The 16,614-nt window shown below is 38.1% G+C and overlaps 4 protein-coding genes across 8 annotated transcripts in view; all 4 read left to right on the top strand.

Annotated features, from left to right (window-relative positions):
- LOC108246376 (F-actin-uncapping protein LRRC16A) overlaps window positions 1–5,507 on the top strand; it is a 29,501-nt gene extending 23,994 nt beyond the window's left edge. The window contains exons 33-38 of one of the 2 annotated variants that reach the window (XM_017433883.3): window positions 102–624; window positions 736–778; window positions 1,034–1,225; window positions 1,330–1,467; window positions 2,990–3,145; window positions 3,241–5,507. In XM_017433883.3, the coding sequence (XP_017289372.1) occupies window positions 102–624; window positions 736–778; window positions 1,034–1,225; window positions 1,330–1,467; window positions 2,990–3,145; window positions 3,241–3,368 (1,180 nt within the window). In that variant the 3' untranslated portion in view covers window positions 3,369–5,507. The remainder of the gene's footprint in view (window positions 1–101; window positions 625–735; window positions 779–1,033; window positions 1,226–1,329; window positions 1,468–2,989; window positions 3,146–3,240) is intronic. The other variant, XM_037975715.1, reaches the window with a different exon arrangement.
- Window positions 5,508–5,579: 72 nt separating this feature from the next.
- LOC108246361 (secretagogin) lies at window positions 5,580–10,794 on the top strand. Its single transcript, XM_017433858.3, has 11 exons — window positions 5,580–5,801; window positions 7,001–7,071; window positions 7,479–7,574; window positions 7,727–7,816; window positions 8,396–8,452; window positions 8,566–8,643; window positions 8,723–8,778; window positions 9,205–9,250; window positions 9,436–9,495; window positions 9,883–9,951; window positions 10,317–10,794. The coding sequence occupies exons 1-11, from the start codon at window positions 5,732–5,734 to the stop codon at window positions 10,440–10,442; spliced, it is 819 nt and encodes a 272-aa protein (XP_017289347.1). The 5' UTR covers window positions 5,580–5,731; the 3' UTR covers window positions 10,443–10,794.
- An 872-nt stretch (window positions 10,795–11,666) lies between these two features.
- Window positions 11,667–13,648, top strand: LOC108246355 (protein transport protein sec31-like). Of its 2 annotated transcripts, XM_025010014.2 has the most exons (5): window positions 11,667–11,779; window positions 11,860–11,903; window positions 11,984–12,581; window positions 12,696–13,501; window positions 13,572–13,648. In XM_025010014.2, the coding sequence occupies exons 1-4, from the start codon at window positions 11,682–11,684 to the stop codon at window positions 13,489–13,491; spliced, it is 1,536 nt and encodes a 511-aa protein (XP_024865782.1). In that variant the 5' UTR covers window positions 11,667–11,681; the 3' UTR covers window positions 13,492–13,501; window positions 13,572–13,648. The 2 variants fall into 2 exon arrangements, with proteins under 2 accessions (XP_024865782.1, XP_037831821.1); XM_037975893.1 differs by having other exon boundaries at window positions 11,984–13,501.
- A 1,125-nt stretch (window positions 13,649–14,773) lies between these two features.
- The window catches only part of LOC108246372 (MTSS I-BAR domain containing 1), a 49,689-nt gene continuing 47,848 nt past the window's right edge, over window positions 14,774–16,614 (top strand). The window contains exon 1 of one of the 3 annotated variants that reach the window (XM_025010015.2): window positions 14,774–15,216. In XM_025010015.2, the coding sequence (XP_024865783.1) occupies window positions 15,145–15,216 (72 nt within the window). In that variant the 5' untranslated portion in view covers window positions 14,774–15,144. The remainder of the gene's footprint in view (window positions 15,217–16,614) is intronic. The other 2 variants (XM_017433878.3, XM_017433876.3) reach the window with 2 other exon arrangements.

Here is a 16,614-nt window from a genome sequence, read left to right as displayed (position 1 = left end):
ATAAAAAAAAAGAGTAGCTTTAAGTTAAGTCTGCATTGAAAGTTGCCAAATGTTTTCTTTTATTTCATTTAGTTTTTGGTTTTATTTTGAATGTTCTGCAGACTTCCCGGTGTAAAAAGTCCATCTACCAACACGCCAGACGCAGCAGATAAGAAACGTGAATCCAGGAAGAGTGGCTTCTTTAACTACATCAAATCCCGGACGTCCCGCTCAGAGAAAAGCCACGGAGCTGCCGCTATCACACCGCCTCAGCTTTCACTTAACACCACCAGCAATACACATCCTCCTAGCACCAGCCCAGTCCCCGAGGAGACGACTCCAACATCTCCTTCACTGCCACTGAAATCTCCTACCACTGTGGCAGAACCTCACCTGGAGCTCCTCAGGGCACAGTCCTCAAACCACACAGATCCTGACATGGAAGTGCCTATGACTGCCTCTGAAGCTGCTGAGGAGAAGAGCGTGGAGCATAAGGAGAACACAGAGAAGACTGAAAACACAGAGAAGAAGGAGAACCCCCTCATACACCGCCACATTGGGGTTCCTGTCATGGGAAAAGACCTGCTGGCTGAGATGAAGGCCCGGCAAGAGAGAACAAGGCAGGAGAAAATGACTGAAAAGAAGGTTAGAATCCATAAATCCACTGATTTATTACTAGGAAATCTTTTGCTATATGAGGCAGTTTTAAATGTTCATGGAGTGTTGATTCAGTAATAAACATTTTCTGACTTTCAGGCTGATTCATCATCAGGACCAGACAAGGTGGACACACATAAATGTGAGTGTGTTTAATATTATTTTAACCGGGGTAGATTTTAAGCCAGTTTTTAAAGGTTAATAACATAAAAGAAAACAAAGTTTCAGAAAACATTACAGTTTTTTTTTTTATGCAAAACCAAAATGATCAAAAAATATCACATAAAACAGCTAAGTAGAAAAAATGTGGCTGGTTTTTTTTTTTTTTTTTGATACAAACTACTGTATGCTCTCCTATCATACACTTTAATTTTTCCTCTTCATCATTTTCCTGCAGCCAAGCCAGAATCCCATCCTGTTGTTCCGGCGAACACCGAAGACTCCAAACCAGAGCCGATTCCCAGGTCCAAACCACCAAGCATCATCCCCAAACCAGCTCCACCCCAGGCCACTAAAGTCCCCCTGGTGTCTCGAACATCTGGACCTCTCAGTCCAACAAGTCCCAGGCCATGCAGCATCTCTGTTCCTGGTGAGAAAGGAGACAAATATCTAAAGGCACCCCACAGAGCACTCAGATTCCTGCTATAATAAACACTCAGTCAGTTATTTTACTGATGTTTGTTTGTGTCTTAGATGATTCTGTAGAGGCTCAACCAGGGCTCCAGTCTCCTAAAGCGCCACTTCCTGCGCCCCGTCTGAAGAGGGCGTCGTCAGAGCAAGACAGAGGGAGCACAAGTAGCAGCTCTGCAGGACCCCTGTCTCCACTGGACGGTTACTATCTCTGTCTGTCCAATAATAACAGGAGTGAAGCAGGGGAAGAGAATATTGGCTGTAAAGGAAGAATTAGATGATAAAAATCTTAATCAAGATGCAAAAAAAAAATGATCTTGAACACTGCAGAGCAAAAAGAAAAGCTGTATGTAAAATAATTTACGTCACTGAAAGGATAAAAAAAACACAGAGAGGGGAAAAAAAAGCGGCTAAAAAAAATAACAGCCAATTTAACAGGTGACCAGATGTTTAATGAAGGCTTTCGAGACGCCTCCACACGCCACACACAGTACATCTGAGGCAGAGGTCCATCAGACTCGGAGCAGATGCATTCAGTCCCAGCCTGTACTTGATACGTCCAGATGTCTTTGTGTGTGTGTGATTTTGTAGTTTGATGCTCTACTTGTGTAATTAACACTTACAGGAACACTTCCTTCTCTATAATCAGAAAGGCGAGTTGTCTTTCTTAATTGTTGTGCAAAAAGATGTGATTTTAAAATCACAGAGACAAGAAGAAAAGAGAATTTACGCATTTTTAGGGAATGCTTCATGTACATTTCACAAAAACAGTCTGTTCCAGTTATTCCAGTGTTTAAGAACTGTAGTCAAAAGTATTTTGTAAAAGAAAATGTGTTTTTTAATTTTGTGAAGGTGTTCCAGTGCTCACATTTGTTATCATTTGACCATTTAAGGATATAAAACCATCAGAGCTAAATTCATTCAGCTGAGGTGGGTTTGGTGTGGGCAACAAAGTAAGAGTACAGTTTTGTGAGCTGTTCACACAAAAACAGGTTATTTTTAAAAAGATTGTCATTTGAAACACAGCCACAAAACTCATTGGAAGCTTGGTTGTAAATTATCAGAATTCAGTGAGACTGCAATGGAAAATTTGCCCATTTCTTCAGTTTTCTCACAATTTTGCATCACCAGCTCATCTCCAACAGTCCCAAGCTTTACACTGAGCACTGAATGGCTGATGAAATCTGTTGAAAAAGCTGAAACTGAAGTGTTGAAGTCAAAAAAAACAGGAAAAAAGGCTAGAATTCATAAATACTGAAAGCTAAAACCAGCTGAACTGTAGCTACATGCTAAAATCACCAAAACTGTTGCTAAAAATTGCAAACTGTGGCTAAAAGATAAAACAAGCAAAATGGTAGCTGAAACCAGCAGAACAGTAGCTAACAGCTAAAATTCATAATTAAAAAAAGAAGCAAGTATGTTTAAAAAAATTTCAAAGAGCACCAATTTTTTTCAAAGATTTGAAGAGATCTTTTGCATTTTTTTGAGAAAAAAGTTCATGAAGATAAAGTATAAAAGTCATAAAAAAGTAAAGTCAAAGCCATAATGTCAAATAAACTGTTTCTTACCTGACTGACTGAAATAGTTTAAAGTTTGCTGAAATAGTTAGAGCCCAAAAAACATTAAAAAAAACAACTACAAACATGAGTTGGGGTTAAAAATGGTTGTTATGTGTTGGTTGAAATCTTTCTGAACGCAGATGTTTCTCCTCTTCCTTCTGTAGTTGAGTTTCCAGCAGACGGTTGTGCCTTTGAGCAGCCCGTCTCAGACACCGAGTCCGGCTCCGGCATCCGACAGTGGTCGTCTCTGAAGGGCTCATCCAGTCCTCCACCAACCAGAGAGGACGACCGCGAGCGCGCCAAGTCCCTTCCAGACTATGGTTGGAGCACTCATACGTTTCGACATCTTACAGCTGTTTCATTTGACCGAATCAAAGTCTCTTCATGTCATATTTGTCTTCCTTTGTCTTTCCAGTGAGGTCTCCATCTCAGTCAGAGACAGAGCTCAGTCCAGCTGAGGGAGAGACCCCCGCTTTGACCTCTGACCTCAAGTCTAACAACAAATCTGAGGACGAGTCCGGTGAAGACACTCCTTCGATGTGATTCCAGCAGGATGCTTAAATCCTGCCCAACTCTTCCTTCTACTCCCATCAACAAAAAGAAGGTCAACAACATCTGCAGAAGTAAAGAAGCAACGATTTCTCTCTTTTTTTGAGTTCAGAACAACATCTACGGTTATTGGACTCTGGTATTTTTTGCACATGTCCTGCTGTTTTTGTGAACTTGCCTGATGCTGGATCAGTTCTAGCTGTCTGACCAAAGCTGCGCCAAAAACAGCATCGTTAGCATCTCTGTTCAGGGATCAGACCATGAAGAGCCCATCAGATGGGTTTCTTACTGATGCAGAGACAGTTTGTGTTTGGTATATAAACCTGTCCGGCTATAAAAAGCTCATTTTGTCCAAAGAACTGAGGAGGATGAGCCTCTAACTACAAGTCTGACTGAATCTGTCTTGTTTTGTATCCATTCCACTGGTAAGCTGCAGCCATTAACTCAGTTATCTGCACCACCAGAACAGCTTGAAATCTTTTTTTTTTCTGTTGTGCAAACATTCACTCACCATCTTGAAACAATCTGTTTATTGTTTATTTATTTAAAAGGGAAAGTGCACATTATTGAACATGGTTTACCCTGTAAATGTGCCAGATTTAGTCATCTGTAGTTTCTAGCAGGTTGATAGTAAAACACATAAAAAAGCAAATAGATTAAATAAAATATGTGAAAAAAAGATATATAAAATGCAAATGGAGTAAAGGTTAATAAAGGTTAATAGTAATTAAGATTATATTTTAAATTAGCCTTAAAGGGGATATAAGTGGAAGTTGGTGGTAAACTATTTAGATATATTTACAGTCTTATAAAAATAAAAGCATATGGTTACAAAAATAATCTAAAAACTTAACAAAAGATGACCAGCAAGTTTTTAAAACCAGACTTCAAGCCTGACTTTAAACAATTCAGTTCTATATTTGTCCTTTTTAACATATTAAAATGTTCACGAACAACGCTAAGCTGCTGAACACCTGCTTCATTTAACAAGCGGCACTGATGCATGATGTAGCCTTAGGAACAAGAACAAAAACTGTTTATGACATCTGTAGCTGTTAGTTTGCAGGGTTTATTTCTTGATGATTCATCACTAACAAACAAAACTGTACGGCAGCATCAAAGCAAGGATCTGCCTCTTGGACTTATGTTAACGACTTACTGTTTAAAGAGTCACGTTTGTCTCGATTATTCAATGTTTTTGTCTCATTTCTTTCACTTTAGTTGAACTTTGCAGAAGCAGATTTCATATTCAGAGCTTTTTGGCAGATTTGAAGAGATGAGGTGCAAGACTAAATCAGACGATACAAGGAAACGGTTTTATTTAGTGGGTTAGAAAATGGCTTTTTCTGTGTTATTGTTGCTTTTATGTCACAATATATTTACTCTAAAAAACACTGGTTGACTCTAAACTGCCACCTACTTACAAACTAAACATTGACAATGACTATAAGGGAGACGTAAAACATCCTCAATGGCAGCTGGAAAGCTTCATTTCCTTTAGTCAAGATTTAATGCAGATTAAATACGTCACGTTTTACATTTTATTTAAGCAATGAAATTAATTAAAACCTCTTTGTTTTAATGATAACTGTATTTTTTTCTTTATCATGTTAGACAGTTTGACTTGTCAGTTTCCTGTTGCCACAAATTCCCAAATGTTTCCTGTAAAAACACCAAGTTAGTTCCAATTTAAATGTTCATGATCTCATATTTACCACCCAAATCAGCTGCTGTATCCTCATCACAACGTGCATTATTATAAACTGTTCTTCTTGTACTGCTGCACTTAAAGATGTATTATATTTGTAAATTTGTACTAACATTTGTTTATGGTTCTGTTTATAGAATAAATGGGGGGTTTATCAATTTAATGCAGAAAAGATGTGATTCCTGTTGTATTAGGAGCAGAAGATGTGATTATTGAGTTTGATAAAAACACTGATGGAACTTGGTGATGGTTTTACCCTTTTCTTGGGTGTTTTTATTTTATTTTATCCAGTTTAAAGTAGATTTTATTGTTTGTCAGTGATCCTATTAGCCTGGAAATGTGACATCAAGTCGTCAGATATTTTTGTATGTTTCTATCAAATTATACAGTCTTTGGTTTATATCAATAAACTGAGTTAATGGTCACTCCTTCTCCGTTTTCCTCTCTGCTCTGCCCTCCCCTCATATATAAGGAGCTGAGTGTCTTTGGTTTCATTTCACTGATTTCAGGAGAAGCTTGAGGAAACAGATTTTACGAATAGAGGAAGATTTATTCTGTTTGCAGAGAGAGAACTCTGAAAATCTTTTATTTTTCCATTATTATTTGTTTTGTTGCCATATACCCGACCTGTGGACTGCTCAGCAGAACCATGGACAGCGCTCTGGACCGACTCGACGCTGCAAGCTTCTTACAGATCTGGCAACATTTTGATAAAGACGGTACAAAGTTCAGATTTTTAATGCATCTTTTAATTAAATAAATAAACGTACAAATTAGATAATGACTACTTATGTTAACAAGCTTAAAGATAAAAGAGAAGCTTTATCTGAACTACCAGGATTTAGAGAAGACCATTTAATTATTAACTCTACAAAATAAATTTGGTAACATTAGCTAATTGTATGAATGTATTTAGATGGTGAATTTAATTTCTTAGGAAATATTCAACATTCTAATAAACTTAGTCTTTCCGCTTTATTAAAAACAGTGAATTCCACCTTGTATGTTTGAATAACTCTCTATTTGAAAAATAAAATCCATCAGAAACAGCTGTAGTTTATGTGGGTGGCACGGTAATTTCTTGCCTGGTTTATTCTTGTGGTAAAAGTTATGAACTTTAAGTAGAATGAGCCTCTTAAAGAGAGTAGCTGCATGTAAACACTCGTCAGGTTTGTTTCTTTAGCTCCACTTTACAAACATCGTTATCAATTTATCAGCTTTTTTTTTATTTTCCTCAAGCCTGATTATAAGTATCTGTTTTTACGTGTCTTAAATTAAAACATCTGTCTGAATAGAGCAGCTTGTTTACAGTTTAAATAAAACCTCTGTGAGCTGTTTGTGTGGAGGTGTGTAGCATCACAGCTGCACATCTCCATCGCAAATTAGAAGGTAATTAAAGCTGCAATAATAATAAAAAAAACTCCTAAAAATGTACTAATTTACACATTTTGTCTCTCAAACTTCCCTAATCTGCTGTTACAGTAGATTCACAAACTTGACAAACTATTTTGCAGAATCAATAAATGTTTGTTGTTTTCTTTTGTTTGTTCTTTCCAAGTCACATAATCTTACAAAGAGTAGAATTTCTTAAACCCAATTATATTTAGAGGTATTTTAAAATTATTTTATCAAAAAAAGACTGTCTTTTAAAAGTATGTCTTTGGTTTTGTTGTTTGTTTCTCTGATATTTTAAAAAATAAAAAATATTTTTCATACGATTCTGCATCTGATGCTGAGTAATGTAAAACAACATTATTTATTGTTTGTGTTTTAGGTTTTTGGATTAAAAGAATAAAACGTTTTTTAGTGAATTTACACTCATAGTTTTGGTGACTCCTAAAGAGGAGGGAGTTTAATGACAAAAACCTCCCTGTTTGTTTTTTTACTCTCATCGTTTCCTGTTTTCTGTCTTTTATAGATAAAGGTTACATCGAAGGAAAAAAACTGGATGACTTTTTCAAACACATGTTGCAAAAACTTGGAAGGAAGGTAAAGACATGAGATGGATTTACAGTTTAAGATAATCAGATATTTGATCAAATAAATAAATAAACAATAGCTCATCATTGTCATTTTTAATGATTCAGTTTGCACACTTTTGGTTTCTTTAACAATAAAAATGTCTAATCAGGTACAACATAAGTGTCATATTATTTTGTAAAGAAAATTATAAATTGTGGTAATTGGTGCTAATTATTATTACAACAAATTAACAACCATAAACATCCATTTTCTAATTTTTGAATATGGATGAATCATCTGAAACACCAAGATGCTGACCTTTTTGATTTCTTCTGACAACAAGTCTTTTTTCTCTTGAAATTTTATTTGTTTTTTTAAGTGTAAAAATATACCTACAATACTTTTACACATAGCATGCAACTGTTGTATTTCAGAAAGAAGAGATAACCGAGGAAACGATCAGAAGACTGAGAGAAAGATTCCCATCAGCTCATAACTCTGCAGCAGGTGGAAACGTGCAGATCCAAGAGGTACGACTGCAACTCCTGACCAGCCACACAGATTTAAAACTATTTTTAATACTTAGTTAATGTCCCTATAACTTAAGTTTAAGCTAAAGTGTAAAGGAGAAATAGGCAAACCCTGCACAGCTCAGAGGGAATTATACATTATCTCATTCCAGCTGGCCACCATGATGCTGCCTGAGGAGGAGAACTTCCTGCTTCTGTTCCGCAGAGAAACGCCGCTGAACAACAGCGTGGAGTTTATGAGGGTGAGGCTCAAATGGCAACAAACGACAGGGCTGTGATTAAAGGAAGAGGAGGTTGGGTCAATAATAAACATAAAGAACATTAGGAAAACTTTCATTCAATCTGAAGCATGGAGCTTGAGACAAAAAGCCAAAGAAAACTAGAAAAAAAATGCATTTTCTGTGAAATTCAGTGAGAATGCTGACTGTTGTTGAAGAAGCTGATGGTGAAAGAAGCAAAAGAGTAGCTAAAAGCTAAACTTAACAAGACCATAGCTAAATGCTAAATTAGTAAAACAGCAGCTAAAAGCAAAATGCAACAAACTTGTAGCTTAAAGCTAAGAAGACAAATATAGTCAGCCAGAATTACTGAATCAGTATTCACACAGAAATTTATTTTATTAAATCTGTGGTAAAACTTTCCTTCAGTGCACGTTCACAACCAAAGACTGATGGAAATATCTGTTACCTAGCCGGGAAAATTTTAACTTGTGACTTTCTTTCAAGCTAAAATGTGCCATAAAATGTTACACAATGTATAATATTGGACATTACAAGAGGTGTTTAATGTAAATTGTATTATTAAATTTGCTTCTGTTGTAGATCTGGAGAAACTATGACACAGACAGCAGTGGATACATCTCAGCCAATGAGCTGAAGGTAACAAGTCTGCGAGCTGTTTTATCTGCCGAAAAGACTAAAGGAGAGCGTTGATACTTTTTACTTTACCAGAAATACGTGTTTGTTATATAAAAACATTAATCTGGTTTCAGGGTTTTCTTCAGGACCTGTTCGTTCAGCACAGGAAGTCCATCACCCCCGAGAAGCTGGAGGAGTACACTGACACCATGGTACGGATCAGCCTGAGGACACCTGAGCTGCTCAGACTGCTGAACGCTGACGGTCATTCTCCATTCTCTCTTCCTGTAGATGAAGATGTTTGACAAAAACAAAGATGGCAGACTGGATTTAAACGACCTGGCCAGGTACTGTAGTCGTGAGTCATGTAACTGAGAGGAGAGTTTCTGGTTTCCTGCAGATGGTGAACAAAGACACAGATCTAACTTTCCATAACTCAATCCATATTTTACTTCTAATTGTGTTTTTATGAGTCATTTGTGATAATTCTCTTAATTTTGTTTACAAGTTTTATCGCCTGTGTTTCATTTTGCAATGGATGTGTTAGTTATTAAACACCTATCTGATGATAAACTAATAATATTACCAGACTCAACACTTTTTTAAACCTTTTGTCTTACATTTCTGAATGTCTTATTGATTATTTCATCATATTTAAAAGAAAATCATTGTTGTATGAAACAAGAGAGTTGTGACAAAATGGGACAAATGTCCAGAAATTAGTGAAATATTTTACTTTTTGTTTTGTATAATTTGTTGCTTTGTTCCCCCAGAATTTTGGCCTTGAAAGAGAACTTCTTACTGAAATTTAAGATGGATGTAAGTTAATAAAGAAAATCAAAATCTTGAACGTTTCTCACTAAAAGTGTAAAGCTGTGCAGTTTTGCAAACTTTTTATTTGTCCATTTGTAACTAAAATGAACTATATTCTATCAAACAGTGTTTCTTTGGGTTATTTTTTTTAAATTTAAAGCTAAAACCTCGGTGTCTCATTCTGGTTTCAGGCGTGCAGTCAGGAGGACAGGAAGAGGGACTTTGAGAAGATATTTGCTCATTATGATGTTGTAAGTCCAAACAAAGTGGTTCATCGGTCTTGTTTTCCTCTATACTTATACTGTACTCTATTTTAACCCTCTCAAGGCAGGCGTTGCAACAACATATCTGATTTTTCCTGTTACTCAAACTTAATTTGAGCCTGAGAGGGTTAATACTTTCCTAATATCTAACTGACCAGAGAGTCTTTTTTTATTTTTTTTTTGCAAAGGCCATCTGTAAGGGAGGATAGTTTTATAATGTAATCTGGTTTTAAAAATGAAATATGCTGCCAGAAACTGTGACACAACAAGCCTTATAATCAGGTATACTTATGTTAAGATGCTTTTTTTCCTAGTAAAATGAGAAGGAAGCAGCTGTATAGTTCCATAGTAAACAGGAATATTTTGTGTCTGCAGAGTAAGACGGGTGAATTAGAAGGCCCTGAGGTGGATGGATTTGTGAAGGACATGATGGAGCTTGTCAAGGTAAAAGGAGACATTTTCATTCTTTGTGAATTAGCAACATTTACATTTTATTGATCAGGTATTTAAGTGCCTAAAATTGACTTTTGACTTATATTTTCTCTTATTTAGCACAATGATTCAGTGTCTTTTGTTTCACCATTTACCATATTCACTGTAAAGTCACCTTTACCAAAGAAAATTAATTTAAATTTAAATCCAATGATTTAAAGGAAGTCAAATTCAACCCATCTCAATAAAAGTGTGATCAGATTTAGTAATTTGGGTCATTTCAATTCAATTCAACTACAGACAGTTTTATTTTTCTTTTAGATCAGTGTATTTATCAGGATATAGATTGTGACCTTTGACCTCTAACTTCTCTCCAGCCCAGCATCAGCGGAGCAGAACTGGACAAGTTCAGGAAAGCCCTGATGGGTCACTGTGACATCAACAGAGATGGCAAAATACAGAAGAACGAGCTCGCTCTCTGCCTCGGCCTCAAACTCAGTTAACACTTCCTGCCGTTGATCTTACAAGTTGTGTTTTTGTTACACACCTCCAGGCTTCATTTCTCCCCACTTCCAAACTTCTGTTCATTTCAACATATTTTCTCTATTCACACGTCTTATTATTGCATTTCAGTTTTGATAGAACTGCAATGAGAGCTTTTACTTCTGATAACAAGACAAAAAATATTACTGTATTTTGTTCTGTATGAAGTCTTAGAGTTGAGCCAATACCTGATTTTAAATGTGACTCTGTGTAGAACTGTGGGTGTTTCTCATTATTGCATGGCTGCTCCTTTGTAATGTGGAAATATAGCATGAAACAGTGCTTGCATGATGATAATGTGACATTATTAAAATGAATAATCCTTAAGCCTGGTCATTTCTGCATTTGTCTTCTGACACAAAGAATTTACTGCTTTCATCTAAACACACAACTCACAGTATAATCTCGTTTGGTTCGAAAAAGGATCAATATGGAAATATTGAAATGTCAGATTTCCAAACAGCAGTAAGATTGAATATATATTATTTAAGTGCAGGGCTGCTCAGTGTAGCAACCAAATGTGGCAGGAAAGAACTTATAATTACTGCATTTCAGATGAAGGACTTCTGATGCTTCTAAAGTAGACTTTTATCAGTTTCAACCTTTTATTTATGAATTAATTTATAAAGAATCTGACATGTGGAGCAGATCTCATTAGCTCTACTCTTGTAAAGCTGAAGAAAGTGCTTATACGAGCCAATGGTTTTACTTTCTATACTTAACTTCTTTAAAATAAACTTGTGAAGAACATCCACGCATGTTAATTGAATTGGCCACAACGTGGCCAACTTTGACTGTTGCATTTCTTCAATCTTTATCGTTTAAAATTCTCTTCATAAAGTATAATTCAAATCACAATTTTTATTTATTTTCACAAAGGCAGTTTTCAATCGATTGTGCATCAATTTTAAAACAACAACACATATGTTGCATTTGGTTTTCAGCAAAAAAATGTCTTTGTTTAACTAATACAGACATATAAATCCCTACAAAAAGCAGGGGGAAACATTAAACCTAAGTTTTGAAACTGACACACAATAGAGCAGCAAACTATGAGATCCTCAGCTGGGAGAAATGCAGCCAATTAGCTGAAGTGCAAACATCTGCCCAGGTTACTAAAACAGGCTGAATCCAAGCTGGTCCTGATTAGCATGAGTGTGAGATCTGATTGGTTGACTCAACATTTAAAAAGAGCTGTCATGGCTGTAGTGGACATGAAGCTGAATTTGGGGTTCCTTCTGTTGTTAGTTAACTACAAACAGCAGCAAAAACTGATGGCTTCTGGCTTTTGTTTGAGGTAGGATTACTAGTGTTCAGTTTGTTGGACAAGTTGCATCACTGGCTACATTTAACTTATTCATTTCTTGTCTCACCCAGGGTGCTGTTGCTCTCTCTCATGACCTATGGGCAGCTTGCATTAGGTAACTATCATTCATTGTGTATGAATTATTTTAATATCTAAATGTGTCTTGAATTTTTTTTTTTCTCTCTCTGCTCCAAGGAAATATTTACAGACATGGAAGCAAAATAATCAGACCTTACACTGAGCAAGCTGAGGCTTCACCATGGACCTACAACCCTGTTTCTTCCACTTATGATATCTCTGTGCATCCAAGAGGTTCTAAGGCTACTTCAACGTTTCCTGACGGTCCCAAAACTTCAGTGAGTCGCCAAGGACCAAGTCACTTTTTCAGTGGGCAAGTAGATAGTTACAGTCCTAGTGGAAGTGTTTCTAGTTACAAGCCTGCCTCAGTTCAGTGGAGACCTAAGCAAACACCACAACAGTCACAGAGTAGCTTCTTCCAGGTGAGACCAGGAGCGTGGGATCCATCCCAAGGTGAAAGAAAAGGCTCAAATGTTGTTTCAAGTGGTGCAATTGTAATGCATGCTGAAACTCCTCGGCAACAGTTAAGTTCATCTTCTGGGGAAAAACAAGGCAAAGCTTACATGTGGGATGATGGTGCCAATGTGCAACCCCCATGGATGAAATATCCTGCCAAGCTGCCCCAGAATCACCCAGCATTTTCAGCACCCCCAGTGCTACAAAGCAAAGCTGGCATGTGGGACAGTGTCTTAGCCTCAAGTGCCAAGTCCCCAGGGTTGTCTCTCCCAGCCAAGTCTCCTCAGAATCCAGTTCTTCCAGCACCCCCAGTGCTACAAAGCAAAGCTGGCATGTGGGACAGTGTCTTAGCCTCAAGTGCCAAGTCCCCAGGGTTGTCTCTCCCAGCCAAGTCTCCTCAGAATCCAGTTCTTCCAGTGCTACAGAGCAAAGCTGGCATGTGGGACAGTGTCTTAGCCTCAAGTGCCAAGTCCCCAGGGTTGTCTCTCCCAGCCAAGTCTCCTCAGAATCCAGTTCTTCCAGTGCTACAGAGCAAAGCTGGCATGTGGGACAGTGTCTTAGCCTCAAGTGCCAAGTCCCCAGGGTTGTCTCTCCCAGCCAAGTCTCCTCAGAATCCAGTTCTTCCAGCACCCCCAGTGCTACAAAGCAAAGCTGGCATGTGGGACAGTGTGTTTGCATCCAGTGCAAAGTCCCCAGGTTCATATCCCCCAGTTGATTTGCCTCAGAATCCAGAACCTCCAGTACAACAAAGCAAATCTACAATGTGGAAGAGTGTCTCTTCCTCTAACCTGCAATCCCCAAAGTCACATCTCCAAGCCAAGCTGCCTCCGAACCTCCCAGCCTTTTCAGCCCCTGCTGTGCTACAAAGCAAAGCTGGCATGTGGGATAGTGTACTTGCCGCAAGTGCCAAGTCCCTTGATGTTAGCCCCAGAAGTTCGAGGCCTGAAGCTTTTGGCTACTACCCCTTGAGGCAGCAGCAACCAAGGCTGATGGGCAAAACCCTTCAGCAGCCAGCCTCCAGTATCTCCCAGAGAAAAGGTGGTCTGGGTGACAAGGCACAAGTGAAATCTGCACCAAGAAGCTCCAAACCAGTTCCTGTATCATCCCTCTTCCGTTCTGGTGGGCTGCAGCAACAACTGGCTTCCGCACACATAAATCATCAGCCTTAGGCTCATAGTTGTAAGTAGTTTAAAATCACTGACCTGCAACTGGTTCTGTTTGGCTGCTCTTAACTTTATTCTATTTTCAGGTTCCGTCTCCTACAGATGGCCACTGCTGATTGGGGGGGGACTTGACTCTGAAATAAAGTTCTTCTTGGAACTCTAATTGTAAATGGTTTCTTGATTGCAAACGGTTAAAAGTGCATTATAACAAACTTAAAACTGCAACTTTGAGTGAATTCAGTTGGTTCTTTGCTCTACATCCCATTTTACCCATCTCTGCCACACTCAATAACTGTTATTAGATCATTGTTCATTTCAGGGCGGCTCATGTAGCGACCCTTGCTTTTCTGGGCGCTAGTACAATGTGTGGTTTTTGCTCCCTGTCATTAAGTGGTGGGCCTCTAGTTAAAATGATGGCACTCTGACGCACTGCCAGCTTCACCATCTGATCTTTCTCCAAACCATTTAGCTGTGCAGATGTCTCCGCAGCCCTAAAATCTTCTAGGTTTAGACACAACATCTACTGGCTTGACTTTTCAAGAAAGTTCATAGCTGTACTAAAATATGAGCTTAAATTTAACTGTTGCACTCTAAACTTTACTGAAATACAAACCAAATGCCTCACTACCTAACTTGCTCAGCTCTAGAATGATCTATCACCAGTAAATGACACTGAAGAAAATCTAAAAGCAAGTAATTTCCCATTTTGATTGCAGTTGAATGGTAAATATTTCACTCTTGAAACGAGTTGAATTTCTCATTACACTTTAAGATTAAGATATTGACAAAATGATGCATAAAGTTCCAAACTTCATCACCTGGGTGCTCTATATTTCTAGATTTTTTTTTTTTTTTTTTGTCTATTCAAAGACGTACTTCACTGAAATGTCCACTAGATGGGGATGGAGTAACAGACTAAGAGATTACAAGAAGTTAATTGTGCATCACATTGTTTTGGGTGGTTTATTTTGAATTGTGAACACACTGTAAATTCATTTTTCCCCTCAACAAACCTACTTCGCTCTATAACAATCTGAGTTTGGCTCCAGGGCATTTAATGGTTATCTTTTTTATTATTTTTACTTATTTCTGATCAAATTTAGGTGTCACTTTATTTGGTGTATGCAGATTTTATATTGGGAAATGTGGTTGGGTCTTTTCATATTTTGTTTGACCTTTAAAGATCACGTGTCCATAACGTTTTCTGATCCTGTAATTGACTCTCATTCGTCACAGAGACAACACCCAGTTTTTCCATTAGGTTTATTTAAAAAAACCACCTTCCTGATTTGAAGGCGTGGCCATGTTTACGCACGTTCACGACGCATGAGGCGCGCCCCCGTGCCCTGACACCGGAGGCGCAGCTCGGTGAGGAGTTGCTGTCACTTCTGCCCCCAGCTCCGACATGCCTCCCCTCCTCCTGCAGACATGGGAGTCACCGGCTGCGGGTGGAAACTAATCGGCTCTGCTGCACCTTCTGTCCGCCTCCTGGGCTCCGCCGGCCGGGGACACCCCGCCGCCGCCGCTGCTGCGTGGATCTGAGCCGTCTCATTATTGGACTTGTCCTCGCTGTCATTTGTTTGTCTCATTCCGCTTCATTGATGGACTCCGGGAGCTGCGCGTGAAGAGTGTTTGCAATTTCCGTTCACACAGCTGAAGATGGAGACGGTGATGGAGAGGGAGTGCAGCGCGCTGGGGGGGCTTTTCCAGACTGTCATTGGAGACATGAAGGTAAGACGAATGGAAATTATTGCTCCATCTGATTGTTTTCATATCACCCGTTTTGACGCAGAAACAATCTCCTTTAAACCCTGTTGCACCAAACCAAAGAAGAGAATCAATGATTCTGCCTGTGGCTTTAATTTGCAAGCGACATCATTAATGTGCTAATTATCCAGACAGGGGGAGGAGCTGGGTGCGAGACTCCCTGGGGAGAGAAAAAATGGCATTATGATGTAGGTTTATGCAGGTAAGCAAACCGTGGAGCAGCCCACCGGTGCACTGAAGCTGCAGCAGGAAAAATACAAACACAATAAGGTCTGTTTCTCATCTGAGCTTCACAACAAGCCTCCTGAGAATGTTTTCTTTATTGGAGGGATGTTAAAGATGCAGAACGGATTCATTTAATAAGATTCAGGTTTTTAATAATTAGTAGAAATGTGTTTTTATCTTACTTAGGTCTGGAAATGAGAACCTGCAACCATAGGAAAAAAAAATCTTTATTTGAATATAAATTGGTTTGTACCATGAGGTATTGGGCTTATTAATCAGAAGCTGAATTCCTGAAAAATTAATCAGCTGCTATTTTTAAAACCTAATTATTCAATAAAAAAGGAGGAAAAAAATCCAGCTATATAGCTACAGACCCCTAAATGAGGAAACTTGCTCTTTTTTTCCCTCTTGAAAGTTAATTGTTAATTATACAGAAGAAGTAATGAGTATTTATCTGCATAGTTTGAAAGGTTGAACCATTTTTTTAAAATAATTATTTGATATTTTAAAGAACAGTAGCATTAATTCTTATTTCTTGGAATGACTTTTAAAACATTTCTTCATTTGACACAACAAATAATCCAAAAATACAGCAAAAAGAAGGCACAGTGTGGATTAGAGTGATTGTATGATAGTAACTGTGGATCATTTCTAATGTGTGTCAGTGCAAACACTGACCTACTTTTTGTTTGGATCTCTTTAAAAGCAGATTACAGCTGGCAGACTTTATGCAGCTTGATATTCCACTACTATGAACTGTTTTTGGTAAAGTTGAGTATACTCACTTACTGCAACCAGCCCTTTGATCTCCTGTAATTTATGGTAAAGTTCATTCATAAAACTGATCAATACTTGGTTAAGATGGCTCCCGATGGTAACAACAGATGCCAGCAAAAGGCTTCGACATAAAAGGTTTATAGAAACTCAGTTTTCTTGTTCCAATCAAAAAAAATGAAAACTATTAACTGATTCAAAACACACATGGCCTGTAGGTGAAGCTCTGTGTTGCAGCAGGACGTTAAAGGTTAAGAATAGAGGTCGACCGATCTGAGGTTCCTATAGCCCATCTGTCGAAATCAGGGCAGTCAGTGGCTGATATACAACACCATGTTTTATTATTATATTTGGCCAATATGT

This window comes from Kryptolebias marmoratus, linkage group LG5 (genome assembly GCF_001649575.2).
Source record: "Kryptolebias marmoratus isolate JLee-2015 linkage group LG5, ASM164957v2, whole genome shotgun sequence".
Taxonomy (NCBI): Eukaryota; Metazoa; Chordata; class Actinopteri; order Cyprinodontiformes; family Rivulidae; genus Kryptolebias; species Kryptolebias marmoratus.
This window is presented reverse-complemented; position numbering and strand designations above follow the sequence as displayed.